General features: G+C 45.6%; 1 protein-coding gene across 2 annotated transcripts; it reads right to left on the bottom strand.

Annotated features, from left to right (window-relative positions):
* Positions 1 to 7,857: 7,857 nt before the first annotated feature.
* COPS7B (COP9 signalosome subunit 7B) lies at positions 7,858 to 17,882 on the bottom strand. Of its 2 annotated transcripts, XM_030455877.1 has the most exons (7): positions 17,805 to 17,882; positions 15,455 to 15,630; positions 14,207 to 14,282; positions 12,643 to 12,731; positions 11,874 to 12,076; positions 10,533 to 10,638; positions 7,858 to 9,094 (listed from the first exon to the last, which is right to left on the bottom strand). In XM_030455877.1, the coding sequence occupies exons 2-7, from the start codon at positions 15,614 to 15,616 to the stop codon at positions 8,936 to 8,938; spliced, it is 795 nt and encodes a 264-aa protein (XP_030311737.1). In that variant the 5' UTR covers positions 15,617 to 15,630; positions 17,805 to 17,882; the 3' UTR covers positions 7,858 to 8,935. The 2 variants fall into 2 exon arrangements, with proteins under 2 accessions (XP_030311737.1, XP_008491562.1); XM_008493340.2 differs by lacking the exon at positions 17,805 to 17,882 and having other exon boundaries at positions 15,455 to 15,700.
* Between the last annotated feature and the right edge of the window lie 4,495 nt (positions 17,883 to 22,377).

Raw genomic sequence — 22,377 nt, 5'->3', positions numbered from 1 at the left:
TGATGTTCTGCTGGGCTCCAGTGCCTAGGACAGGGCAAAAAGAGAGTCACCAAGACCTAGAGGCAGAGGGATCTTTTTTCCTTAGCAACCACCAGGATACCATAGAAACCACCAGCCAGACTCTCCCAAACTATTAAAGAACATCAGGTTTACAGAAGGATTCATCCAGACACCTGAGATGGTGGGAATCACCAGGGTGGGAATGCACACATGACATTTGTGAGTAAAGGTTCTGTCAGACAGGTACCCACCTCACAGTGCCCAAAGACTCCAGCTGGATGGGGAGCAGCAGCTGATGGATCACATTAAGATGTTGCCTATAGGGAACAAAATCAAGACCCTAGGAGGCTGGTCTGGGAGAGAGGGAGGCTGGATGGGCAGATGGATATTCAATGACCTCAGGGTCAGCTAGAGCCCTCCAGAGATGCCCACAAATAATGACAACCCCCTGTCAGGGCTCTGTAAGGCAAATATAACACCTGGGAAGGTCATTCTACTGGCTCTACACATCCTCCTCAAGGTCCTGATCCTTGAACATGAAGCCAGAACAGTGACCACAACAGACTTCCAGGCTAGGAACAAAGTGGAGCCAATTCTCCTTCCAGCTTTGGATTTTTGCTGCAAAACCAGAGTTGGAATGAAAACATTCGCCTGGTGACAGAGGGCCTCTCCTCAATAGAGCAGAGGGAATTAGGTCTCAGGAATCCACTCAGTCCCAAAAATTCAACCACCTATGTGAGGCATAACCTGAGCTCAGGCTGGGGGAGATGCCAGAGATCACATCCTGGGATTGCATATGGTCTGGATTCCCAGCAGTGTGCACGTCCTCAGCAGTGCAGTCTGAGGGGAAAAACTCAGCCCCATAGCCTGGGTCCCTTCCATCCACTATGCTTCCTGGAAAAGCACAAAGCTTCCAAGGAAAAGGGCAAAGCTGCAATGCCAAAGGACACTAGTTTGGAAAGAGATCAGAGCAAGAGCTCCCTGTGCAGAGTGAAAAGATAAGAGCTTGGCTCCTCGCTTTGCTGCTTCTACTCTGACCAGGTGTAAGTCACCTTGTCCCTCAGCGTGGTGGCTTCCCACGTGCCAGACAGGAACATCGTGTCCACATGGGGATGTGAGCTGATGTGCAAGAGAAAAGGCAGTACAGGGAATTAAAGAGCACTTGGGAAAACTTTAGGTTCCATTCAATCTTGGCACCCGCATAGCACAGCCAGATGGGCAAGTCTGAGGGGCAGAGAGAGGCATTTCAACTAGAGGTCAGTTTTCAGAGCACTAGCAAGCACCTTCCTTGGTTTGATGGACAGGCAGAATGGGAAACCGGGCTCATTACAGCACAGCAAGTACTTGAAAAGGCCACAACTGGGTATCCCTAACAGGGACTTGGTAGGAAACAAGACAAGCAGGAAAGAGAGGGGCCACAGGAATCTAATTAAGAGGGGATGAGGCCTCATGGTCAGCAGAAACAAATTGATCTCACGTCACTGCCCCCCTTGAGGGCCAGCTAGGTCAGATCCTCATGACATCCAGTTAATGGATGCAGGGCCAGCACTGGAAAATGCCCTTGCCACATCCCAGCCCAGAGACAACGTAACTGAACAGCAAGAGCTGTCCTGGATGCAAGCTGCAACCTCAGGGGGTGGCATCCAGTGTCTCAACAGTGGTCAGAGAATGGCATTTAGCAGAGGTGGATACACACAGATGAAGGTACAAGTGCTTGGAGCAGACCTTGGAGCTCCCACAACAGGGACACAGTTGCCTTCTAATACACAGGAAACCCATTCTGTTCTCCCAGCCCACATTGCCTGTTTTTTGCTTGTTAATACACAGCTTTTCCAAGGTATTTATGGCTGAAGGGTTACAAAGCCCAGCTCAGGTGACAGCAAATCCCAAACCAATGAAGAAAAATAAAAGCCTAAAGCCCCAGAGCAGTGGAATTTTCCAGATGGAAAGGGATTCAAGCTGGAGGGCAGCAGCACATATGCCCCTGCCACTTGCTCTTGGACTTCTCCAAGCACGGGCTGCTTCCCTCAGAATGCAGAAAAACAAAGGGAAGTGATCACAGGGCAGCTTCCAGAGGGAGCCTCTGCTTGACACAAGCATGAGTCAAAAATAAGAAGGGGATTGAATACAGGCCCCTTCCTGTCAGTCAGCAACTAACTTTGTCAGAAGGGATGGTAACACTAACACAATCAGGCAGTTCATTAGGTTGGGACACACAGCAAAAGCCCATGCTTTCTGGAGCAGAACTACACTGAAAATCCAGGGTAATGAGTTGCAAACTGTCTTTGTAAATGACACTTCTACAGTGACTCTGGCAGGCTGGGGAAAGAACTAATAAGAAAATCATTAGGTAGCATCTCTTTGATATTGCTGAAAATGGTTCAGGCTATTTTTCCTTCCCCTCCACAATTAACCTGACATACTACCCATTAATACTCCAGACCAATATTCCCACAGTGGACAATCTATGTGCATCAGGGGAAAAGAAGGGTATGTACACAGGAGGAAGATGACTTCTAGAAAAGCTTTAAAAAAAGCTCCAAGTTCCTCCCCAAGCCCTTCCCATTCACATGCATCTTCTCCAGTTCCATCAGCAATAAACCTCTGCTCTGCCAGGAGACTAAAGAACTTTGCAAACCTCTGTCACAAAGTCAGCACATAAGAGAGGCTGCAGAGGAGCTAATTTGCCCAAGGTTGCTTGCTGCATCTGTGGCACAGCTGGAACAGGACACAGCTCTTCACATTGCCCTTACTTATGACACTTTGTCCTTGATTTCCATTACACTGAACCAGGCAACAGCCTGCACCTCCCTAGATGCAGAAGAGCTTTGAGGACCAATGCCTACCCACCTGGCTTGTTTGCCAGCAAGGAGAGGTGTCATCTCACAGGCATGATGTAAAAGGAACAGCATCACAGCTGGCAGGTGATCCTGTAGGAACTGATGCTCCTTCACAGCTGTGAAGGTGACAATGAAACACATTAGTGATTGCATAAGTGCAAGGTAGCCTCAGGACTGTGCTGATCATGAGACACCAACTGAATCATTAGGGCTGGTGAAATAAACAGCTCCTTCAGGAAGAGTCTAGAGGGCTAGACAACACTCCTTCCAAACTTCATACCCATGATGATAAAATCCTACAGTCAGAGAAGCCCAGAATAATCACAAAAAGGATGATCTCTGATGGAGTGAGGCTTCACTTACCCAACACTCTTCTGGAAACACAGAGGTATTGTGTGTGCATGAGCATTTAAAAAAAAAGCCCAAATGATACCAAGATTCACAAGCCTCTATGGGAGGCCTGCAGATGTGGGTATCCCACCTTCTACAATAGCTACACACATTTCAGGACTGTTAAATGACCTTATGGCATCTCATTACAACCTAGGATTTCCAGTGTGCATGTTCACAGGATCATAGAATGGTTTTGATTGGAAGGTACCTTAAAGATTACCTACTTCCAGCTGTCCTGCATGGGCAGAACACCTCACACTAGACAAGGTTGCTCAAAGCCCCAACCTGGCCTTGAACACATCCAGGGAGACCAACTTCTCTTGGTAACCTGATCCAGTGTCTCACCATCCTCACAGTGAAGTTCTTCCTAGTATCTAACCCAAATCTCCCCCCTTTCAGTTTGAAAACCATTACTGCTCATCCTATTGCTACATGCCCTTGCAAAAAGCCCCTCCCCAGCTTTCCTGTAGCCCCTTCAGGTACTAGAAGGCTGCTATATGGCCTCCCCAGAGGTTTGTCCTTTCCTTACTGAACAGCCCCAGCTCTCTCAGCCCATCTTCATAGGAGAGTTGCTCCAGCCCTCTGATCATCTTCTCATTCACTACAGTGGAGACATCTAGGCAAGAAAAGGTATGGTCACAGCTATCACACTCATGCAATTGCACCCAGCAGCAAACACATCACAGCATCTTTTGAATTCTACACACTGTGGGGAAAAGAAACATGTTTCTGTATATTTGGAGACAGGGAGCAGGGTGCTGCTCTACCTAATTCTTTGTCTGGTTCACTAATCAGAAACTGGGGTACCACCAAGCTGCCACCAAGAAGCAGGGTGCAGCCTATACTAGAGGGTAAATATGTTGTGTCTTTACAGTACATGTCTCTGGCATCATACCTCTGGTAACTTTGTGGTAGAGCCAAACTTGATGAAATATCAGCAAAATGTCAACAGTCCCTGAGAGACACCAACTTTCACCATGGAATGGAGTGAAAAAATGACATATTTCTAAAAGAGTCTGCTGAGAAATTCAATCAGACCATCAGGTTAAAATTCCATAATAAAAATAAAAGGTTGAGGTTACAAGTAGGAACTGAGATCACTCAAAACTACAAGCAGGAACTGAGATCACACACACACACTTTATCTTTCTTGATGCCCCTGGGTTACTCTCTCTAAGATTACACAAAAATAATCAGATTTAGGTTTAGACAGATTTAGGTTTTGGTTCCCTTGCATTAGGTCAGATGCTACAGAGGATTTGGCAGAGGGGTGGGGCAAGAGACCAACAGAAAACTTGGTATGGGAATAGATGCCAGAGATCTGGCTAACTGGGTCTCTACACCTGTGGGGCAGGTTCTTTAATTTCTCCTTTATTCAGAATAATAAAGAACAATGTTGCTTCTCCCCACTGCAAAGTCTGCAACCAGCTCAGACACTGAAGGGACAAATGGCAGCACCAACAGGCCTGCAAATGCATGAGTATTGGCTGTTTTACCCCAGCAGCAGGTAGGATTTATGTGGTTTCCAAAATCGGGGTCTCTCTAAACAGCTTTGATACACTCACATAAAACTGCACAGAACCAAAAGTTTAGGATTTTTTATGTTCTAATACAGCTATCAAAGTTGATGGCGATCTCCCTTCTGCTTCCCCTTCAATGGGTAAGTCCAGATTCCTTTCTAAGCATGTGGACCAATGCATTTCCCCCTCACAGGATAAGCAGAACACCAAAACCAAAACCACCTGCTGGGTTCTGCATCATATTCTGTTCTTCCAGGAATAAAAAATTGTTGTTGAGCTAAAGTCACTTAGCAGGGCTGACAGGACAATGGCTACATTCCACCACAACACTCTTGTATGGGAACAAAAGCTCCATTTTCCCAGCTTCACTCAGGAGAGCAGCTCTGCAGGTCCTACTCCTGCACTTCATGAACGGAGTGAGACCTGCGAGCCTGTGTGCAGCTCCATGAAGCACCTATGGGCTTTCAGAAGTCTTCAGAAGGCTGACTGCAGGATGGGTCTCCAATTGAACACAGAAGAATCAGTCAGCATTGATTTTCTCTTCTCAACAGATGACTACACTAGCATTCAACTTCTCTTAGAAAGCGAAGAGGGAAGTAAAAAACAACAAATTTTGAGCCCAAACATTTTCTTTGTTAAAACAATTGTCATTAGCATTGCTTTATCACTTTCCAGAACTGCCTGATGTTGGCTGGTATCAACTGAGTCACAGCAGGAGTGCCAGGGCCATTTGTTATCATGAGGCACAGCTTTAGGGCTAGGGCAGTCTACCAGCACTGCAATCAGCTGAGATCCTCTCTTCCATTTTCCAGCTCAGTGCTCAATTCCATATTAAACAAGCACTAGTACAAGTGGAGTTGCAGAACATGAAGCTAGACAATAAAGCCCTGAAGAGCAGAGGGAAGGGAGCTCCATTACTTTGACTCCCTCCGGGTGGAGGAGGCAAACACAAGTTCAACAGCTCAAACTCTGTCCTGCTGCAATCTCAAAGTGAGCTGCAGCTGGAGCAGCCCATTGCTGCCATAAAACCAAGCAGGGCATGATGCCCTCCCCACATCAGGCAGCAGCATCCAGCAGCGCTCAGACAAGCTGTGGTAGCTGCCTCCAGCAGGTATATGCAATACATGGGAGTCTGCATCAAATCTACCTCTGCTTCCTCCTCCCTCTTGTCCCCATAGCACAATTAAACTCCCCAGGCACTGCTTACTCAAGACTATCCATAATTCAGCCCCTATCAGCCCCTAATTTAAAAATCTCCCGAGTTTCTGCCCTCCCTGTAGTCATAGGGAGTCAATGTAGTTTTTATCTGTTGCCCTTCTAAAACAGCACAGCACCTCCTGCATCCTTCCCTGTTAACATCTATGCCTTCTGCTTCGTTCCTGGAATAGCTTCTCTTTCCTTCAAGCCAGATTCATTAACCAGCTGCTGCAGAGCTGTTTGCCTCCCCCAGGTACTCTGTGCATGTCATTTGTTAATGACTCATCTCAGACTGGGCTGATTGCAGACACCCCCCTCCCTTTGCAGCACCGAGCGTGTCGCTGGCACACCAGGAAAGCCAAACATGCAAACAGCTCAGTTTCCTCCAATACCCCATTCCCTTCTCTGTCCCCTACTGTCATCAAACATGGGACAGTTCTTTATCCAAAGTGCTATTTCCTCCTTTGCTTTTTTGCTAATCAAAAGCAATGTGTACTGAAGCATAAGTAAGATCTTCGCCCCCATCCCTGTTTTGAGAGCAGGAAAAAAATAAGAACAAACTCAAAACACTAAAGAAGCTTCAGCAAACTAATGTGACTCCTGTAACTGGCAGTGAATAAACACCAAGGATGCCAAACTCACATCTATTTCCCCAGCAGACTTTGGCTTGCCGAGGAGCTAAAACAGTTTCCAAAGGCATTTGTATTCCTCCTGCCTCTTTGCAGGACTGATATTAAAAACGGGAAGGAAAGGAGGCAGCTAGAGAGGACCACAGAACCTCTTCTCACTAGTCAAATCTAGGGAGGAACTGGACAACTACACCACAGCTGCTCACACAGGAAGCCAGAAAGAGACTCAGTCCACCTTCATCACACAGATCTATTAGACAGGTATACAAAGTCCACCTACACCTCCTGAGAAGCTGTCAGCTAAACCCTGGGAGAAGCTAGAGCAGAAGCCAGTACTGATGCTGCTTGGGAAACACTTTCCTGGAGATACAGAGGAAGGCTTCGTGCTCTGTGCTTATTGACTTAACATCATTCCCTGGGAGTTTTTTGGCTAGTATCTCTAGGGGGAGAGAGAGCTGGCAAAGAATCAGAAACCAAGGGACTTGACCCAGAGACAGCTGAATGGGAGGTATTTAGATCCATCTCTCAAAATGAAAAGCTAGTGTGCCTGCACTGCAGAAGAAAAGGAAAGGAATTTACTTTAATAAGTGTATAACTAGTCCTGTGACTGAGGACTGAAAACACGCAGACAGCAAAGGATTCTGGTAGCAGTAAGAGGCAGGCACATTCATTGCACAAGCAAGTGCAGGTGACAGCTGGCTGCAGGACTGAAGCATTGTCACAGTCCTCTGCTTAAACAGCTCCCCTGCTCACTCATGGAAAGTCCTTCTCTTTACAGCATGCAGGGACAAAACTAAAAAGCAGTCCTCTGCCAAACTCGAAGGAAGGAATTGACTGATGTAAGGCAGAGCACAACTACAAACCTTCCACAATCAGGCATCAAAGGTGCTTAAGCTCAGGGTACTGGGTTCAGCTGCTGGCTTTGTCACAGAAACTTCTGCACAAATGTGGAAAAAGATGAACCACTAACAAAATGGGAAGTGCACTTCCCTACCTCCCCTCCCAGATGAATCAGGGAGATTAGTCAGACCTACTGATAATGTAGCATCAAGAATCAAGTAAATGCTCAAGTAAACGAGTGCTGTTGGACTACAAGCTGAAAGCAGCCTCAAAGCCAAGACTCCAGACTCTGCAATTAAATCAGCATTTTTAATTTTTTTCTAAAATGTGCTTTTTTTGTGAATTGTTGTTTCAATGCCAACCCCTCCCTCCCCCATAAAAAACCCCACACCTTGCCAAACTAGGTGTACATCACCTGAAGTTAGCCTGTAACAAATAATAAAAAAAACCACAAAACAAAGGCTGAAATGCTTTAGAATCACAACAATATACAAAAAAAAAAAAAAAAAAAGGGAGGAAAATACAACCTGAAAGTGTTCAAAGTTCAGAAAAACTTGTCAAGTCCATTGCTTCAGCAAGGGGGTGCTGCTGTGACCCCTGCCAGTGGGTCCTGGGCCACCAGCCTATCACGATGCTAAAGGAGTTCTTCTCCCATGCAGACCTCTGTCGACAGCATCCACAGAAAGAGTGAATGCATTACCCTTGGAAGGTATCAATGGGGGAAACAACTCACAGGTAGCTCTGGAAGGTCACATTACATTCAGAAGGAACAGTTTCTAGTAAGTCCCTATCCACCTGCAACAAGGAAGGCTTGAAAGAGCAGCTCGCTTCCTCCTCAATTGTATCAGTGCCTCAGAGATGCAGAACAGTGCTTTAAATCTGTGAAAGATTAAAGGGCTTGGTAAGGGCAGTAAGCAGACAGTTAAGTAAACAGCCCAGCACTGGACATCATCTTCACAGAGCGAGGTAGTGTGATTTTCACCCCAGTTTAAAATAGACAGGGGTAGCAGAAAGGCTGAAGACTTCCATATAAAGCAGTTCCTGGCCTAGAAATCTTCCTATGCTCCCTTTGGGAATGAAAAAATCTGTGTTAGTGGCTTCCTCACTCCCAGCCTGGCTTTGGTAGCCATACTTCAACCCTGGGATTCAGACACTTGCTACAGAAATTCTTCCAAGATCTGATTTAATACAGCAGCTTCCTCAAGGTTAAGCAGCAATGAGACTGGCTGGGAGGGAACAAAACTGTCCACAGATATTTTTTTTCCCCTGCCCCCTAGGTTAGTCCCTCTCTTTAGAAATCCCCTTTAAGGGACCAGAACAGGGACACCCAGGAAATTAATAGGGGCTGCACAGTTTAACTTAGCCAGGTGCTGCTAACTGGGAGCTGTATTCAAACAGGGCTTTTACTTGCCAGCCTAGAAGGGACTGGCCCAGAACCCACTGGAAAAGGAGACAGAGGCCCTTTTTTGCTCCTCCTGTTGTCATTCCTAACTGAATGACATTTAGATGGTATGTTCTAGTGACGGCTGGAGACCAGCCCTTTGACTTTGGACATCTTCTTTGTGGGCTGCCTTTGTTCTGTGTGTGGAGGGCACTCTCGCTCTACCAGCTGCTGTTCCATCTCCTGTGCAGACGACGAGGCTGTAGCTTTTAATGTTTTCTTTATGTTTGTGACCTGGCCAAGAAGAGAAAGTGAATCAGCACCCGTTTCTTCCTCCCCTGGCAGTAGTAATTCTGTTCATAAACATACTGAAAAAACCCTGGAGTATAGATCATAAAACAGACTCTCTCATCAGAAACATGCTCTGCACTTGAGTTTATTAGAAGTAATGTTTCATGCTCACTTAAGAGCCAGGAGTAAATATTTCCAGGCAGGATCCAATACAGAATAGCTAGAGAATTTTTTTTTTTTTTTCTAAAGAGACATCAGGCACAATATGGCACCACCTTTCTGGCTGGCTGGAGGAATCCAGTACTGCCTTGGTGCCAGAAGCAGTAAGGACAAAGCAGACTGTGAAAGAAGTAAACTTACACTTAGGACAGCATTTGAAAAGGGAAAGTGCCACTTGGCCTAGCTGGCTGGCTGAACCACAGATATCTGCTAAAAGCAGAACAGAAACTGGTTTAGTGGGAGGCAGCAGTGGCACTTCTGCTGCTCTGTCTGAAAAAGACGGATACAGAACCAGGCACCATATTCTGTCACCTGGAACCCTGTAGGGCTCAGCAGAAATATGATGAGCAAATCTTAAAGTAAAGCAAAACAAAACATGAAAAAAAAAAAAACAACCCAGAAAACACATGCCAAAATAAGTTTGGGAATCAGGTGTGCCAACTCTAGGATAAAAGCATCTGGCAAACCAAATGCACTATGGATGCTACTCAAGCCACCAAGCATATGCTGCTTCAGAAGGCAAGCATAAACCTGCAGGGATGCAGCACTCTTCAAGAAATAAACCCTGAGCAAGTGCCTCGAGAGGACCATTTTCACCTTTACAGCTGTATTAGCCAAGATTTGTTCTCACACAGCAGTAGGGGCTAAAATCGCGAGCCTGTGCTGCCATCTACTGCCGAGCTGCAAACGACACAGAGGCAGGAGCGCCGCCAGGTCGTGCAAGAGCCCTGCTCAGTTTGACGAGAGAAGATTCCCCAAGAGAAAGACCCCGAAGGAAGCTGCCAACGGCACTTCTTGCAAAACCAATTAGATTCAAGAAACTTTTGTTAGCTACACTTTTGGGTTTAAAACAAAGTTAACTGTTGGGTTTTTTTTATTCCTGCCTGTTGTGTACAAAAGGAACAGAACTGCATCCAAGATCTTGTCCTAACAATCAACTCAGGAAACTGTAGCTAGTACAGCCACCTAGCCTAACTTCTAAGAATTTATAGAAGGAAGTTCCAGCCTGCTCAGAGTAGGAAAACTTGGTATTTGTGGTGTTTCTAGCACATGGCAGCAGATGTGTTTTCTTCCTACTCCAAACCAGCACATCTGATTTGCACAATTGCTGGCCTACTCCAGAGAAGCCATGACTGCTAAGCAGGTGTTACCAGATTATTTTCTTCAGTAAACAAACAGTTATCAGAAAGCATAGAGCAGTCTTAAGTAACTCTGTACCCACCTCCATCTCTACCTGCTGTTGCGTTCTGTGATGGTTCTCTTTGTATTGGTTGGCTCTAAGTACTTGCTGCTCAATTCCTAAAAGAACAGATTCACAACCATCGCACCTGCAAGACACAAACAATGTCAACCAAGGTTTGAGTTCTCTGTGGAGCAGCTCAATTGGACAATCTGAAGATTCATGCTTGCCTGTCATTTTAGGAGATTGTGAAATTTATACTTCCTGCTAAAGATTAGAATTCAAACAAGCTGGCAAGGAAAAGCTTTGCTCTTTGGTCAATGTATTTCACATTTTTTACCTAGTCCCGCTCTTACCTGACCATCAAAAAGCAAGCACAAGTTTGATGCACTTTCAACATCCTTTTTAATCAGTGTTACTGCTTAAGCCAGGATGCATTTTTCAAAGGTAAGTAAAACTTTAAAATAAAACAAAAAGTCAAATTCAGAGAGCCTGTTAAGTGTTCAAAAGACAAGAGCACTCCTCCAACATAGAACCCCTAACTGGAGAGGACAGAAAGGGAATTGGCAGTATGTTCATTGTTACCTTCCAAACCTTTAAGGTCCACAAAGCTGCCAAAGCCCTCTCAATGATATGGGATTGAGGGAGTTGGAGTAGAGAACAAAAAAATCCCACCTCAGGACATCATATTTGCCAAGCAGTTTAATTACTTTTCATGCACACTCTACCACAGCAACTAGGAAGCAAATCCCAGTCAGCTCTGAACCTGTCACAGACTCCACAGTTTACAGGGGAATTTCTCTGGGTGGGAAGGGAATCCTACAAGATGAGAAGCAACTTCCTAGTAAAGGTACAAAAGATAGAACCACAGTCCCAATACAGTTGCATGCAGCCTGCATTTGCAGGAACAAGAAGGCAAAGGCATCGGAAAGTTCAGAGAGATCCCCTTTGAAGAACTGAGAGTCTCTACAATTTGCCCATGTAACTCTCATTAAAGTGAAAGGCTGAAAAGTAACATTTCTGGGTTTGTATCAAGTGTAGCAGCTGAAAGAGGAATAGTTTCCACCATAAGACCTCAAGTCCAATTTGGCCTGTCTGTTTTAAAGGGCCCTTGGCACCTCATTAGGGTTCTCCCACGTAAAATCAACAGATAGAGAAGAATCTCAAAGACCTAATACAGTTTGACTTGATACACAACACAAACCAAATCCTATGTGGGATCTTCAGAAACCTGTCTAGCAGCCTACTCCTCCAAGTGCCTACTTACAGCATAAGGCTCCCGATGAATGGGGCATGGTGAAACTGAGCCAGTGCTTGAAGCTTTGATGAATAAGAAAAAGACACAACAAGCTATGTACGAGGTAGGTGGAGAGACTGCCTCACCATTCCTGGAGTGTTTTGACAATATTACTGATGTCCTTCTTCTGAATGTCTCTGCCGATACAAAAATCCACCTCTAGCACCTGGTTCCGTTGATCCAGCTTCCCCTGGATAATATCTGTATAAACTGCTTCAATAATCAGATCTTCCAGCTCCCTCAAATTCCTCATATCCAGGTCCTTCAGCAACACAGAATATGGAATGCACTAAAAACAGCAAGTCCAAGAATAAGTTAACAGTCCTAGAGCCAAAATGAACAGCAAAGTCTCAGGTCAAGGTCCAAAAGTTTATTGTATCCCACGCTTCAGCCTAGAGGTACAGCAGTGATGGAACATGACAGAACACACATCTGCTGTTATGTAATATTCTGACACAGCTTTGGTAATTCCTAAAGCCTTGACATAGCATGTTCTGGAGAAAAAAGGTAATGGGATTGTAGAAGAAACCAAAAGAAGTGAGTAGTTTTCTCCAGAACACAAAGTCAGTGGTTTTCAGACTGATTCTCTCTCCCCAGCAGCAAAGGAATCCATAAAAACATCCCAGCCCTTATTGACCAATTTGCACGGCAGCTCAGAGACCCTCACATCTCATACACATAAGTTCACTGTTAACATTCCAAATGCACCGTGACAGAATACTCTGCCTTACAGATACTTTCCCAGTTGTTGGATTCTTGAGACTACTCATGCAGTCCAATACAACTCCAATGCAGTGAAAGCAATGCCATTTTCAAAAGAAAACAAACAAGAGGACTGAAATCAATACAGTTTACCTTCATTCTGGAAGCCAGGCTTACAATCGTCAAGTGTTTCAGCTTGTTTTTCTGAGTCGCTGTTAATTCGGGCAGGTTATCTTTGTTTGCTGTTAATGTTAAAAAGACAAGATTCAGGACTTCCCTTCAAGCATTACCCAATCCAGGCTGCAAAACTTCAGTGTAGTTACACTACACTAAAGCCCAAAAGGCTGAACTCCTTCACCAGTGGCCAAGAAGAGACAATGATGATGATGATGATGACAGACTAACACACTTTCCAATAACTCTTGGTATTGGAATTAGAATGTAATTCATATCTACACAAGTGGTCAAAACACTTGGTTTATGTTTTGTTTCTACCACCAAATAATTTTTATTTCTTTAAAGAGCTGGCAGAATAAAATCTCCCCCCTTTGCTGATCTGGTTGTAAATACAGTGGGTTTTATTCCTCTGAAGAGCTGCAGAATTTAGGGCTGAAAGTGTGAAGTATTAGGCTGAGGAAGAGAGGAGAAATTATCAATCTAGGTACTTACATGGCCTCATTGTCATTGTATTATACTCATGTGCCTCATGAATATTTAAAACCAAAAAGAAAAGAGGCAGCTTTCCAAAGCAAAGAAACCCTTTAAAATAACTGCTTTAATAGAAATTAGTGTTTCAGGGCCATTCAAATTCTCCCGTTTCATTCACTGCTCTACATTTTGATTACTTTGTCCCCAATTCTCTTCCTTCACTAGAAAAGGAAGAACAAACTGTGCTGTCACATGCTGGGACACAAGATCCATGCACAGCAAACACATCCTAATCAGTCACAGAATTCATGAGGCTCGTGTTGCTCCACAGCCACCGGAATTTCCAGTCCATGCACTTATAGATGCCACTTGTCCTTATAGGAACTATTTAGCTCATCCACCACAGTGATAACCAGCACCATGACAGAATTATTTGTCACACTCTGTAATGGTCTGAATTAGGCTGCTACCCACAAATGAAGTATTAAATTGTAGCAGAATGGAAGCATAAGCACCAGAGATAAAAGCACATCCGGACAGATACTATGATGATTCACACACAGTCCTTCTGAAGCTGTGTAGAAGTCGTTATTTCAATCTTTATTCTAGGTAAGTAATGCTCCCTTCTGTTTCAGCAATGCCATCACAGAACAAAAGGTTATCCCATTAACCATATAGGGTTTTATAAAAAACATAGAACAATTTCGTACAAGTCTTCTGCAGCTTCCATACCCAGTGACATCTAAATTTCAAAACAGATGTCTGAAACTACACTCTGCAGAAGTGGCCTGTGAATGTCAATGAATACTGGTACAGACCACTTCAATCCAGTGCTGCAGTACAATCCAAACCAGTAAGGCACCACAGTCTCTAGTGCATAGTCCCTTCACATTTTAGCAGTTAAAAAGAACATATGACCAAGAGACTCCCTATGAAAAATTCTCCTCCCAAACAAATTGTGTCCTTGGGCAGTTTCACTCAGCCCCACTACACCAGGTGCAGCAGAAAGCAAAGAACTTCCTCTGACAGCTCTAAAGGGCAATTCTGCAAACAGGCAGCAGTCTCTTACCTACATAGTCGGGGTATGTTCCATATGCAAACAGGTTCAGCAACTGATAGTAAGCAGCATTAGACCCCTCAGCAAGCTGGGTGGGAAGTAAACAAAAGACATTCCATGTAACACAGTAACAGCCAATACAACACTGGTAGGCAAGCAACTTCTCCAGAGGATCTTTTAAAACTGCATAGGACAAGAAGTACTCAGAAAAGCATTCAAGTCCTAATCTTAAAGAGCTAGACCCTTTCTAAGGCCTCATGAGCTGCAGCAAATTTCAGCAGTTTCAGAGTAAGGATCATCCAGCCCTTTCTATGAACCAGAACTTAACTGTAATTTGGACTGTCAACTGCTTTGTGTGGCACCTTAGGAAGCAAAAGAAAAAGGCAACTCTTAATTTCAGCTGACAGCCTACAGGGGCAGCTCTTCTCATCATGTGACAAGCAAGAAGGCAATGGTGTCAGTTAGTTAAGCACTCTTGCTATTACTGGGAAAGCAGTAACAGCTTACCTGCAGAGCCACAAAAACATCAAAGCAAAGCAAGACAGAACATTTTAAGTTGCTTGCATTTGAAAGTTACAGCACTCCCCTCACAAACAAACACTTCATGGGAATAATGGCAGCACCAAGCAGCGATTTTTATTGAGTGGGGGGTTTTAATGCTATTTGCTACACACAGATCCAGGAAAATAATGTACTTGGGATGTGATGCTGAATCACCTCAGAGGTATCTTTCAGCAGATTCAAGAGACTGTTTGGAAAACCAAACTTGGTGTAGCCCAGCTGCAGAGATACTCAACTTAGCTTCCCTCACTGTACTAGAGGAGGGTGCTGGTGAGGTATTCTCAGTAAAAACTCTGGAATTTACTTTCCACCTTGGCTTGAAATGTTTGGAATTTGGTGAGTACCCAGGCCTGATACTTTAGACATTTGCTCATGAAGACTTGGGGAGCACTGAGGTTCTGCTTTCCAGGACAACGAAGGCATAGAAAGGGATTTTGTTGTTGTTGCCTGGCTAGGTGCCTCCTTAGAACTGATATTGTGTTGCTGCCAGATTTTTGCTGTATTAGTAATCACATTAAGGTAATAAAACTTTACAGTTATTTTTTAACATCTAATATATACAAGAAAGAGCAACATCAATCTGATACACAGACATCTCAGAAGCGAGGCAAGTCACACCAGGCCCTTCCTGGCACAGAAATTTCACAAACTGTGACAGCATGTGAGAGAAGAAGGGGAATCAGCACAGAAGTCTCTTACCTCTTGCACACTTGTTAACTCCAACAGCTCTCCAAAGACATAAACTCCAGGAGCCTCCAGCACTTGATTTATAAGAGCAGTCAGTGCTGAGCCACTTGTACCTTTGGCTAGCAAAATAAACTGCTCTAGAAGATTGCAGGATGGCTTCTGTTCTCCTGCCATTCTAGGTTTTCAATCTGTCAGTAAAAGAACATGACATTAAATACATCTTTCTTCTCTGCTGAACTCTGGCTGGCAGTGGATCAGAGGGTAGGCTCAGCACAGCAACATTTTGGTGCCAGCAGAGTTTTTCAGCGTTCATAGGGCAGTCCAGGTTCAACTCTGATTTATCTGGGGATCAAAACCGATTCACACAGCATCTGAGCAAAATTCCTACAGACTGTCTGGTCAGTCCCATGAAATAATCTATTCCTGCTAATAGTAAAGGAGGTTGGATACCATGCTGTTTTCAAACTTTTCTTTCTACTGATGCTGCCAAATAATGTCAACTGCAAAGATGTCTATTATTATGTCTATTAAAGGTGAGCCAAGACTTCCTCCTTCCTCATTACACAGCTTCAAAACAGCAACTAATTTATTCTCTGTGAAGAACTGGTCCACCTTGTAAACCACACATGGCACCTCTTCCTTTGACATCAGCTATATATATATGTGTGTGTACATCATTCCTATTGCTTTCTGAGCCCAAAAAGCAAAAAGAGCTGTGGCCTCTAAGTAGCTTACCAGTCTAGGTTGTGCAGTTAAAAGTGTTTTGGGCTAACTGAAAGGCTTAAGTGTTAAAAATACCCTTTCTACAAAGGCTCTATTTAAGTCCTCATAAAGAGAGGTCTTTGTCTTCAGCCTTGCCTGACATTTCTGGTGTGCATGCTGTCTCCCAGCAGATGTTGCTTTTGAAATGTAAACACTATTTACTAACAAATTCAACAAAATAAGTTGGATGTTTACAAACCACTAGGAAAAAACTTTGAAGCATATTGATTCAAACACAAAACAAAGAATGCTGCAGATAAGGTTTGTGTGTGTGTTTGTAACAGATAATGATCAAGCACAGCACATAATCTTTACTCTGGTGAAAAAAAAACACAGAGAAGTTATCTCATTCTGCATGACCACTGGGATCACATCTGCGCTTGTGGGGGTAATACAGTCACACAGATTTTTGTGCTCTTTTGCCATGCCTAACCAAATTCAGACTTGTGAAGGCAACACAGCCTGCTTCCTCTACTAGTCAACCTCTAAAAATACACTTTACTCCATTCAATTACACCTGCAGGTACAAACGGTCCCAACCTGAGTGGGCAATTTTTTGTACTCTCCACACAAAGATTTCTCAGCTATCACTGCAAAAGTTTCTTTGGGACTCTAGAGGCACACATGCAGCCTGACTGAAGAAAATCACTGAATGGTTTGGGTTGGAAGGGATCTTAAAGATCATCTAGTTCTAAATCCCCTATCACAGGCAGGGATACCTTCCATTAGACCAGGTTGCTCAAAGCCCCATCCAACCTTGCCTTGAACATTTCAGGGATGAGGCATCCACAGCTTCTCTGGGCAACCTGATCCAGTGCCTCACCACCCTCACAGTAAAGAATTTCTTCCTAATATTTAATCTAAATCAACCCTGTTCTAGTGTAAAACTGCTACCCCTTATTGTAGCTGAGGAACGGTACCTCAGCTTCAACTGAGAAATCCTTTCAGTATAACACTACACGTGGCTTCCTTCTGCACCCGAGGACACACCAGTGTGACTCTCCGGTGCAGAACAGACACAGAGGACATACGATTTTCTCAGGGGAGTACAAGGACCGAGAAGCCCAGAATGAGAGCCAAGTTTCAGGGTTCCCATCCGTGCCATCGTCCTCCCTCACAGACAACCAAAGAGACAAGAGGCTGACCGGCTGCACCCATGCCCTGTCAGGGAAGGAACCACAATTCTTTCCCTTTTTCCAAGTTAGCATTAAGACACCTGCGTTACTACTGGAGTGTGTCAGCACAACCGTATCAGCTCGCTGCTCTTACAACCGCCTCACCCCGGTGAGAAGCGACTGAAATACAAATGGAAAGCACTTGAACGGAGCCTCCCGGCCCCGCTAACCCCCAGCACAGCCCTCGGGCCCCACCGGGGCCGGCAGTCATTCCCCACCAGGCTGACCGAGCCCCGTTGCAGGGGTAGATTCACTCGGGGTCCCGCCGCGGGGCCCTCTCGCCCCTCACCGCCGCCTCGGTCCCCGCTTGCCGCTCAGGGAGCCTCACGCCCGGCAGCGCCGGACCGCGAAGGGGGAAAGAGAAAGGGACGGTGCGTGAACGGGCGGGCGGGCGGGCGGGCAGCTCCTCCCTCCCCCGGCATTACCTCTTCGCTCACGGCCTCTCCCTCCGGTCTCCCGCCCTGCGGCTCCCGGCGCCGTGCCCGCCGCGCCTCACGCCGCCATGATGGCGGCGCCGGTGTCCCTCGCGCAGCTCCTTCCCCCGGAACGCGCGGCCGCACCCGGAACGTTCCGCCCCCGGGCGGCCGCTGGGAGCCAGCAGCGCGCAGCGCGCCCGCCATCCCCCGGCAACCGGGCCGCTGCGACCGGTGCAGGTTCCTTCGCGGCGGGGGCGAGGCTGGGCGGGTCCCCTGGAGCAGGGGACGGCGGGCTGGGTGTGCCGGCGGCGGCTTTCGCTGGGCTATGGCACAGCAGCCCCGGAGCAAACGCCGGCTCAGGCGTCCGGAGCTGCAGTTTAATTCCAAGCGAGAGAAGTTTCTGTCAGGTGCTGTGGAAGCGTCGCGGGGGTTTTGCACTTGAGAATACCTGTGCGAAGGGCCACTGTTGTTCCGAGGGTACGGCCAAGTGGGTCTGTTTCACGGGTACAGGTCCCACTCCTCTTCTGAGTCCTTGCTTATGCCACAGTCTCCAAAGGGATTAAATTTTCCACTTTATGGAAAGAACCTGGCAATGCCCAAGAAGCTGAAGTAAGGCCAGTAAGAGCAATAAAGATCAAACAGTTGCACAGGGTGGGAAGATGGAGGCTGCCAAGCCCCTTATGCCAGAAAAATGCCCAGAGATGGGGTGGAAGATCATGAGGTGCTAGAAGTGATTTTTAACTCCATTGAAAAAGGGCCCATGAAAGTGACAAACCAAAGGGCTGAGCTCAGTCTGTGATGTGAAGGGACAGGGAGGGAGCTGGAGGAGCAGAGATCCTCTCCAGGACAGAGATCAGGAGCCAAAAGAGTCTTGAGGGGGCAGGAACAAGAGGGCTTTTGGGGTTGTTAACCCTCCCAAGGTCTGTACACTTGTCTGTGCCACACTGCAGTTTAAGTGTGCTTCTGTTAAAAGTGCTCTGGCTTTCTGTCCCTGATGATCAAACCACAGATGGGCACTGCCAGGTCAAGGGAGCCTTCAGAGAATGAACATCAGAAACTATTAGGAAAACTGATGGGGCTTATCCCACACCTCAGAGCCGTTTGCAGTGGGTCCCTGGGGTCACATCTTCTACAGAACGGGTGTCAGACAAGTACAGAGATGCACGTGTTGGGATGCTGTAGGGACAGTCTGGGATTCATAGCAAATTGGATGTAAAAAACTAGGCCCTGTACAGGGAAGGAACTCAGCCAGGGCTATAACAAGCCACTCCATAATTTACTTAAGCCACGCTTAGATCTCATCTGCACAGGGAAGGAGAATTACCTCTTTAATCACATCCTAAATGGGCCCTCCACCATGGTTTGTGTCATCCCGCAGACAAGCTGGGGCAGCTGCCTTGGGCAAGTAGTGTGTGGCCTCATTTGCCTCAGGAGTTGCTAGAGCTGAAATCCTAGGCTGAAATAGAAATGGAAATATATGATTGTGAGGAATTTCCCATGGATCATTTTTGCTGTTAGCACCATGTAGGTCAGCCAGGAAGGTGAGTAGTCAGGCTGTCCTGATGCCTCCTGACCACAAGCAGCCAGCTTGGCTGACTGACATGGACTTCGTAGTGTCAGCAAAGCTCAGCTTTTAGGATGGATTTCTTGGGTTTTTTAAAGAGAAAAATACAGCAATGCCCATCTGTCTCATTGCCTTTTAAACTGCTTTTGCAACCTCTTTGGTCCACCCACGCAGCTTTCTGTGTGCAGGAAGATGTTAATCCATTTTATCTTTTAATGTTGGCATTATCTCTTGACTCACCCCATCCCTTCACCTTGTGATTCTGCAATCCATGTCCCTTTTAGGCAGGAGATAATTCACCTTATTTCCCTGCATTACCTGAGAAAAGAAACCCTAAATCGAGAGTAATGTCCCCAAGAAGTGGGGTTGTGGAGCCCCAGACAGAGGCTTTGAGAACATGGTTTCTCTTGGTCAGAAGCCAAGGTATGAGGCTGTAAAGTCACCTGTAAGGGACAGAAGTGTGGTTAACACACAGTGACACCCCTCTGTCCTGCCACTTCCATCACACCAAGTTCTGTGTCTGGTTCTTCAGGCTCTTCTGCACCTTGTGTCTCTGTCTGCTCATCCTGCCACTGCCTGCCTCCTGCCTGCCAGTCCAGCAGCTCCACCTTCACCCCTTCCAGGTGTGCACCTCCCAGTGCCCTGGGACACGATCATGAAGCTGGTTCTTCTTCTCCAAACATCCCTATAATTTTCATGCGTCATTGCAAAAAAAATTATCACTCAGCCTCACCAAGGAGAGGGCCAACAGTGAAAGCAGGTACTTCTGTTTCTTATATTTTCCTTCACCTTTCATAAATACGGTGGTTTAAATAAAAAAATCTTGTGAAAAGAGGTATGATAAGACATCATTACCTATGTTGGTAATGTCCATAACATACACTGTATTAAGAAATCATATACAAGCTTAGATTTAGTCACCAGGATTAGGATCCAGTTCCTAAAGTGTCTGTCATAATTTTACTTCCCAACAATATAAAGCAAATTAAAATCAAATGCTGGCACCACAGCCATCTAGAGCAGGAGGAGGTGTGTCCACACATGACATGAAGGGCCATTGCTCTAGGGGTAAGCTGGGCTGTGTAAATGCTCTCAGGGTTCTGGGTGCAGTTTCATTCCTTGTATGTGTATGCTTTCACCACGTTTCATCCACTTGTTCTCTCCTTCCAGGTTTCTGCCCCTGCCAACTTCTAGCACACATTTCCAGAGCACGGGGTGATCGAAGCTCCCACCTCCAGCTGAATAAGTTGTCGAGCTCTCTGCATTTCTCAGGATCCAGACTGTGATGCTCACTGGACTCTCATCTCACTCTTTGGCCAGGGTAGGAGAAATGAGTGCATCTGGGTGGCTACAGATACACATCAGCCCCAGCCAATGATGCCATGTCCCAATGACACTGAAGAAACACCAGATCCTTTATCTGCATCTTGAGAGAAGAACTTCTGGGGAAGAATGCAGACTGGAGGCTTCTTGTTATCACAGAAACTGTCACATCTGCCAAAGATGTGAAAGCAAAGATGAAGTTTTTAGTATAAAGTGGCATCAAGGTATAATGAGACTTGCAGAAACTTTCTTCCAAGTGGATTGGAAAGCCAATATGTTCAAGGGTGTTGTTTGTGTTAATGCAGCCAAAGGACAAGAAATCCCAGGGTTTCTGTCACTCTCTGAGTTATGGTGTGTTTTTGTTGCTTGTGCCTGGAGCAGTCACAAGACCTTCACACTTCAGCCATGAGCTCTTTCGACATTTTCAGGAGTTCAAAAATAAGAGGCCTGTGCTCCCCTGCACAGCAAGCTCAATTTGGAACTCTGCAATTTGTCCAGAAAACACAAAGAACCCAAACCGAAATCCTAGAGAAACTCCTACCCCTGTGCTAAAGAAGCCTTCCAGTGCTGCAGGAGTTCCTCAGTGTGAGATCCATTTGGTCTTTGGCTCTTTCATCTCTAAGGAGCCTGAACAGAGGCAGGATTGAGTTCCTTATGTCTTGTGTAAACTGGAATGTCGTACTTCCACCTGGCAGGCTCTCCCCCCATGCAGCCATTTGTTTCTGCCTTCTTTGGGTCTGCTTTTCATCTTGCTTGCTTTGTCTCCCTGTCAGTCTTTTCTCCTCAGTCATCTTTAGTCCCTCTTCCTTGGACAGCATGCAATTACACAGCCTATCTAAACCCCAAGAAGAATTCCTAATGAAAGATGGATACATATTAGCATAGCGTAACCCTGGCACTCTGCCCGGATTCAGATTGATCTCTTCACACACTCAGTTCATACACTCGGTGTGCAACTGAGCATGGATCACATACATCAAGGAAATAAATGCTGGTTTTATTATTAAGATCTCTTATTGGTTAAACAGGCAGCAGCCTTGTCCTTATGCATTAAACGTGGCCATTATTAATGTTCATGTTCTCCCAGTCTGTACAGTGACTGATCTGGAGGCAAGTGGAGCCTGAGTGTATTGATGGCACCAGTTGTTCCCTGGTCCTGTTCTGAGCCAGGATTACAACAGCTGCCTTTATTTTACTCATAATTTATTAATGCTTTGTATTAGCTACACTCAGATTGTTAGCAGAGGAGTTAATTTGTTGTGCTCATATTAAAGAATAGCGTGTCTTCTGGGATGTGCTAACAAACCAGAGACTTTCCCCCACCATCTGCTTTGTTACACAAAGGCCAAACTTCTCCAGTACAAGGAAGGCTTATTTTGTTCCATGGAAAAGAAAGTATTTTTAAATCCTTAACACTGGTCCTGTTTGACCTTAGTGTACAGGAGATTCTCTGGACCAGAATACAGCAAGTCCCCAGTGTTGTCCCAAAGGCAGGGTCTGTCACCCAGTGTGCAAGGTGATCCACAGAGACAAAATATTTCCTTTAATATCCAGCTCTGCACAGAAAAAGGGAGCTAGATGGCATTCCACAAAGCAAACTCAGCTTCCTGAAACACCAAGGCTCCTTTTATACTCAGAAAACATGTACAATTGCTTTCTCTCTAATAATACTCCATCACTTGTATACACAATTGG

The sequence above is a fragment of the Calypte anna genome, chromosome 9, assembly GCF_003957555.1.
Source record: "Calypte anna isolate BGI_N300 chromosome 9, bCalAnn1_v1.p, whole genome shotgun sequence".
Classification (NCBI taxonomy): Eukaryota; Metazoa; Chordata; class Aves; order Apodiformes; family Trochilidae; genus Calypte; species Calypte anna.
Note: the sequence above shows the minus strand (reverse complement) of the source record. Positions and strands in the feature narration are given on the sequence as shown.

Bases quoted from the DNA above. Each gene is read 5' to 3' on its own strand.
- COPS7B (XM_030455877.1), bottom strand. From the start codon at position 15,616: ATGGCAGGAGAACAGAAGCCATCCTGCAATCTTCTAGAGCAGTTTATT. The intron at 14,283-15,454 runs GTAAGAGACTTC...CTTCCCACCCAG, and splicing joins AGTTAACAAGTGTGCAAGAG to CTTGCTGAGGGGTCTAATGC. The intron at 12,077-12,642 runs GTAAACTGTATT...TGCTGTTTTTAG, and splicing joins GCCTGGCTTCCAGAATGAAG to TGCATTCCATATTCTGTGTT.